Below are 6,829 nucleotides of genomic sequence, written 5' to 3' on the forward strand. Positions count from 1 at the left end.
TCAACGTGAAGTTGTTTTTCAAGACGATAGTCAGCCTCAACTCCTGGCATGGGAATCTAGTTTGTCACAGTTTTGTCATTTGGTAATTGACAGTTTCTGGGCAATATCACGTCTTTAAAACAAACATCTCCCACACGTGTTGTCAAACATATGTAAAGTGGTTGTTTTCAAACTTTATGGCTGATGGTGCGGTTTGGATTTGCATCCGTTGCTCGAAAACACATGACCGATCCGTAAAAATTGCTGTAGTTCAGTATTGGCTGTCAGCTGTTATTTCCTGCTTGCATGTTAACATGGCTATCCATTTTAGGTTAATTTGAGTTTAGCTTTTATGTTTTTACTCGAGATTGGTTTTGCAGACGGAGGAAACAAATGCATTCTGTGACAAATTTATTTTTTACTTCATTGCCTTATCAGTGTGATAGCAGGCACTCCTGGACAAGGTGAATATGTTCATTTTAAAACTTCTTTTTTCTCTCTTTTTTTTTTTAATCTGCCAAAAGTCATGTCAAACACTGAATAGCATCGTCTCAGACAACTATTATGATAATACAGGCACCATTTGTTTTTCTTTATTGCTTAAATCTCATCTTGTGTTTCATGTCAACTCCTTATTGCACGATCAGGGCCAGTAAGGCACAACTCTGAAAGGACTATGGTGGCCTTAAAATCCAATCAAGTTACTTGTAGGTGTTTGAATGCAGAAGAAAAAGTACACATTTGGGGAAGAGACTGATAATTAGGCTTGGTACTTTGCACACACAAATGATTGAGCTCTCCTTTTCATTATGTCCCCACTCCCATTCATCGTTTGAACCACACTTTATTTCAGGCAGAATAAAGTAATGCCTTTATTCTAACAGTCACGTGGTGCACATTTACTTGCAAATACCAAATGCCCTCAATGCGTTTTGTGTTTATGTATTCCACTAGTATTGTGACTCTAAAACGTGGTAATCATAACAGAAATTACACCTAAATGCTCATACCATTCTAATATTTGGGAATCAAGAATGGTTCACATTCTTTGAATATACTGTACTTATCCAGATGTCACGTTCAGTCTTTTAATTCTCTAAGTGTGCATATAATCACAAAACATTGTGGGGGCTTAGAACCAAGGACTCAAACGGTGACATAATCCAATTTCTTTTGCTTAACAGACATTTTGACTGATGGCCTTTCAGACAAGACATTTGAACATACCATGCAAAAACATTATAAAAGAAATAAGTATGTCTGGGTGTATCTTGGTATGTCTCCTCTGCAACATGACGGATCTAAAGACATTTGATATTTTGTAAGTGGGCTTTGTTTCAGAAGTTTGACTGATCTAGACGGATATTTGCAACAATAAGGAAGAGTACATCCATTTGCAAAGAAATTGACCTGCACCCAGTTAAATTGTACAAAACTGCTGAAAACAAACACGGATTAACGAAGAACGGATTAAATGGATTTTTATCCTGGTTTTTATTGAATGTTTTGACAGTCAATTTTTCAAAACTAACATCTAATACAAGTGTTAGTAAAATTCCATTGAAATCCTAGGATGTGTGGATTTAGTTTTTTTTTTTTCTACTGTCTAAATGTGTATATTTTTATTTTCAGTTAAAGAATAAAGTAGAACATTTTGTAGATCCAACACAAGTTTATTTTAATTACACTCATGCAACAATTCAGGTGACATCTTGGATTTTTGTGCAGTTAGCAGGCAGACTTTAGCTCTATGATGATGTGGTCTTTTCGGTTTCCCATCTGTATGGAAGGCAGAGGGCAATCTCTTGGATCAGACAAAGTAGCTTTTCCATTTGTCTCATTGTACGTCAGTCAAACTTGGATAAAAAATTATTATTGGCCACTTGAAAATACAAAATGTATCCGTGTAGCTGAATTTTTGTTTCGTCTGATGAGCAAACCTTTCAAACTTAATGTCTCTTTCACTGAAGACATCCTGTATCTAATATTAAGTAGTTAACATTTGAAGCCCATATTCTGCAAGCCTGACTCTTAATAATTATAACAAGAGTGCAAACTAAAGTGATGAAATGAAGAGTGTTGCCGGGGAAACACTGCTGTAAATACGCTTGTGTCACTGACGATTCAAAGGTGTAATGGTATTTGTTGTTTATTATCCGTGATTCGTTTATCTTAGAGAAGCAAATCAACTTGGAAGGAACAACAAACGCCTCTTGCTTTAACGTTTTTTTAACTCCTAATGGTTTGAAAGTTGACAGATGTTTCTATAATTTGTTAAAAACACACAAAAAAACATGGACATAAAATCTTCAATATTTCAGCCAGAGGAAATTGTTTTTAATAAACTATTTTTGTACCAAATTATTTTTGCTTGTTCAAATGATATTCCGTACGTAAGTGTTGGTACACATGTTTGTTTCAATGCCAAAGGCCTGATATTTACTGTAGTTTTGGAGTGATTCATCTAATGCTCACAGATTGACCATCACTATCCATGATGAACAGTTAAACAGGTAAGATGTATCATTATTTATGTCTAGGTCTCAACATCAAAAGGGTTTTGTGACACAAGTATTTCCATCAAATGTCCATCTTCATATGAAAGATCAGGGACCAGCATGTAGTTAAATCATGTTCTCGCAGATAGACAATGAGACTTTTAGCTCTCCCTTTAATAGGCCTAATTACAGCCTTGCAGAGTAGTCCAACTGTATTATTAAGGAAGATGTAAATGTCAGGCCATTTATTAATAGTACTGATATGAATTACAGAAAAATAGAAGTATTTTAACATCGTTGGTTAAACATAATATAATGTGGGCAACGTTTATTGAGGATTTGTCCATGCTTAACGGCCAGTGACGACTCAAAATATGTCTTTGGCTCATATTTGACTCTGATTGGCTGTCTGCAGCTTGCGCCCGCCCATCAGGCACGTACAAATATTGGTTGTCTCTAAACTGTCAAGCGCGACATTCACAGAAACTTGGACGTCCCGGGCAAGATAACAGTTACTGCGAAGATGGTCGTGAAAGCTGTTTGCGTGCTGAAAGGAGCCGGAGAGACCACCGGGGCCGTTTATTTTGAGCAGGAGGTAAGGCACGCTACGTTGTTTTTAGGGGGAGAAATATCGGTTTTAATGAAACTACCCGGAGATTTGACGTGCAGCCTCCCGGGAGCGTGAGTTCGAGAATGCTAAGCTAGCTACCCACAAGCCGGTTAGATCGGTTTTCAGAGAGACCCAGCTTGCTAGCTAGTAGGGTTTCTTGTTACTTTTGAGCGACAATGCGTCGAACTTGGTTCAACAAACCGCCGCTGACGTCGGTAACCCAGCCGTGTAAGATTATTTAATTCAAAAATCACGTTAGCATGCACCGTGTACGTTAAAGCACCAATCTGCTTTAAGTCCGCATGCAATCAATTACATATATTTTTATTCAAACTAGGCTGCTCGTGTTATCGTGGTACCTTGTCCAGCTAGTTGATATTAACAGCGTCTTTCCATTAACATCGTAACCTTTGACCGTTTAAGGCCCTTGTTTTTGTTAATGATCACCAGCGCGTGTATTGAAATCGCCTGTTGCATAAGTCCAGCGTCTGCCTTGCTGGTTCATAACGAACGTTGCCTGTCTGATGTGTGTTTTAATCCATTCAATTTGTAGCTGTTTTCATTGAAAACCGAGTCGCAGTCAAAAGCTGCACCATCAACGATGGCCTTTAAAACAAGAGCCCATATAACGTTAATTTAATATTTGCTGAGTCATAGCCTGCCCTCCCTTTTTTTTCTGTTTTCATTGCCTCGAGTATCTGGCCTCGTTGATAAGCGGGGCTGAGCAAACGTGCCGAGGTTGATGGTTGAGTTTATGGAGTTGAGGCACTGACAACTGAAGGTCCCACACCTTCAGTTGTTTGTTTTTTTGGTTTTATGATGACCCCACTTCACCTCTTGCACACAGCATTAACGTCAGTGTACTGTCACACTGGCAGTCACCTGACAGCACCCTGATGTGCAAAACCAGAGCCACTGGCTGAACAATAATCCACATTATGTTCTCTTGCTCCTTATCTAACTAACAAGGAACGCATGTCTCTGTTTGGCAATTCTGCGTGTTGAAAATTCATGGGCAGTTTTAAGCTGGGTGGATGTTGCTGATGCAATCATGTTCAATTATCTCTTCTGTCATTGAATGATTTGCGCTAAGTCAATAGGATATTAATTCAACATTTCAACAGATGACCTACTGAGAAATCATTAAATAATTCCCTTTTTCTCTATTTGACATTATGACAGAAGGGATTGTATTTGTGCTTTACATTTTCTTTTGTTTAAGGTTGTGTTTAGAATGACTTACTGGTTGCCAGATGAATGGAAATAGCATGGAATCAATCCTTGTTTTGACTAAACTTTAATATAGTCCTCTAGCCACCTGGCTTTGACAGGTCTTTTGTGTTCTCCTGATCTGTTAGAGCGACTCAGCCCCTGTGAAGCTGACAGGAGAAATCAAAGGCCTTACTCCTGGGTTGCATGGTTTCCATGTCCATTCTTTTGGAGACAATACAAATGGTGAGCATCTGACAATAGCTATCTTTCTAAAATTGCAGCACTTGCAAATTAATTTTATTGACTTAATGATTCAATTTTTCCCTCCCAGGGTGCATCAGTGCAGGCCCTCACTTCAATCCCCACAACATGAATCATGCCGGTCCTACTGATGAGAAGAGGTGAGCCTAGTCTGACAAAAGAAGTTATGAGCCATTACAATGTTTAGCACATCATTGTGCCTCATAATGTCCATTATTACAGTTGATGCTCATATTTACTTTTTCATTTTAAATACATTTTGGATATTTTCTCAGAATTCATAGATTCATCAATAGATTCAAAGAACTCGAGTGCAAAATGAGTTTGAATAAATCAGACTGTATAACTTTGACTGGAAGTTGCAATGGTTTGTTTGTTGTATAGCTTAATTATATTCACTCTGGTTCAGGAGCAAAAGTAGCTTCATATCACCCTTTTATGAATCAAAGGTCCCCACAGATATATAAAACTCTTGTTTGAATATTGAACTTGGAACTCATGATGTTCATTTATGGCTGCATACCATGCAGCTGTACCATTGAACACAGGGAACGGTTTTAACGGTGTATAATTTAAATTATCAGCTTTTAAAATCTTTCTCTGGCATGTAGAACAGCACCATTCAAGAGCTTTTGGTAGCAAAACAGATGGAACACTAACTTCAAATTGAATTTCAATGATGGCATTGAAAAATTATAAGGTCTCAAACAGGATGTTTTTGTTGGTGGGGGGTTTTCTCACAGGACAACCAAAAAAAAACTCTTGCAAAAGCTTTGGTAATTTTAATGCAAGTAATTTATTTTTATGTAAATAGGCATGTTGGAGACTTGGGGAATGTGACTGCAGGAGATGATAACGTTGCAAAAATAGACATCACGGACAAGATAATCACCCTCAGTGGCCAGCACTCAATCATTGGCAGAACCATGGTGGTAAGGAAAAGAGCCTTTTTGTACCTGGGATTGAGCATCTAGACTATAAAGTGTTGGTGATGGGAAAACCTTTTTAACTGTGCTTTCTGTCACGTGTTTAGATCCATGAGAAGGCTGATGACCTGGGAAAAGGAAGCAATGACGAGAGTTTAAAGACGGGCAATGCTGGTGGACGTCTGGCCTGCGGTGTCATTGGAATTGCCCAGTAAACGCTGTCGGAACATGCAGCACTAGAAGCAACTTTTCCCCACAGCACTTAATAAGACCAACATAGCTACTTAATGTGACCGTTTGTCCCTTTCAATACTTTGTGGCTTTTTATTGACTAGTCAAGAGAGTACATGAACCATGCTTTACCATGTCCGTTCCTCATGTTGGTATGGGTTTATATGTATGCTGATTTAGTTTTGGTCCCAAAGAACTATTAACGCACAAGAAATAAACGGATGTCTACAATTTACAAAGTTGTCTGTTAATCAATCATGTGTGACATTTCTGCCAGTTTGTTACGTGTGTGTCTAGACCGAAACAAAAGTCTAGTATTTGAGTACAGTGGACATTTTTGACTTGTTAAACACAGGTGTCACAATAACATTTATGGTTGCCTCCTCACATATTGTACAGACCCACCTAAATTTGGCAGTCATTGTTAATGTTGCTTATTAAACCTCACTTTTGTAATTTTGTGCCCTAAGTGACGACACCAATTATATTCTTTAACCTAATAAGTAAGTTTAATTTTTACTGTGCAGATGTTGAACATTTTTATAAAAGTAGTGAATATTTTTTACATGGATCAACAGTAAGTGTCGGACCCACCTAAACTATCAACTTCCCCCAGTGGCCCCAACTTACTGCCCATTTGTGTTGGCTATTTGATTCCTTTAATTTGTTTGACAATGTTCTTCATAAAAGTAAAATATTGAATAGATCCTGCATTACTCAAACTTAGGACCCTTCTTGTGAAGGCCTGCTGTCTGGTCAAAACCTTTTAATACTTTAATAAGTTTGGATACTATTGAGCCACGTGTTATATTTTAAACAACACATAAATGAATAAAAGCTACTATTACTGCTATTCTATCACCAGGTAGGCTATTTAAGAAGCCTATGATACTTTTTTTTTTTTTGTCTTGGAAAAATGTGATGAGGACGCCATCTTGGCTGAGCTATGTGCACTTGACCAGCCTCTGTAATTGATGGAACAGAATTCGATGCGTCATAGATTTCGTTGCAAATCTTGTCCCGAACCATTAGCCAAAGACGGGGCTAGCATCCGACAGCCTTTCCGGTGAGTGGCCTGGCTTGGATGTCTTACCTTCTTAACACACCTTCCA

At 38.1% G+C, this 6,829-nt stretch overlaps 1 protein-coding gene across 1 annotated transcript; it reads left to right on the top strand.

Annotated features, from left to right (window-relative positions):
- The first annotated feature begins 2,916 nt into the window (after positions 1–2,916).
- Positions 2,917–5,956, top strand: sod1 (superoxide dismutase 1, soluble). Its single transcript, XM_084028836.1, has 5 exons — positions 2,917–3,072; positions 4,446–4,542; positions 4,631–4,700; positions 5,375–5,492; positions 5,594–5,956. The coding sequence occupies exons 1-5, from the start codon at positions 3,001–3,003 to the stop codon at positions 5,699–5,701; spliced, it is 465 nt and encodes a 154-aa protein (XP_083884962.1). The 5' UTR covers positions 2,917–3,000; the 3' UTR covers positions 5,702–5,956.
- Positions 5,957–6,829: the final 873 nt, after the last annotated feature.

Source organism: Eutrigla gurnardus (assembly GCF_963514095.1).
Source record: "Eutrigla gurnardus genome assembly, chromosome: 15".
Taxonomy (NCBI): Eukaryota; Metazoa; Chordata; class Actinopteri; order Perciformes; family Triglidae; genus Eutrigla; species Eutrigla gurnardus.

Coding starts and splice junctions, on each gene's coding strand:
- sod1 (XM_084028836.1), top strand. CDS start 3,001: ATGGTCGTGAAAGCTGTTTGCGTGCTGAAAGGAGCCGGAGAGACCACC. Junction 3,073..4,445: donor CCGTTTATTTTGAGCAGGAG/GTAAGGCACGCT, acceptor CTGATCTGTTAG/AGCGACTCAGCCCCTGTGAA. Junction 4,701..5,374: donor GGTCCTACTGATGAGAAGAG/GTGAGCCTAGTC, acceptor TTATGTAAATAG/GCATGTTGGAGACTTGGGGA.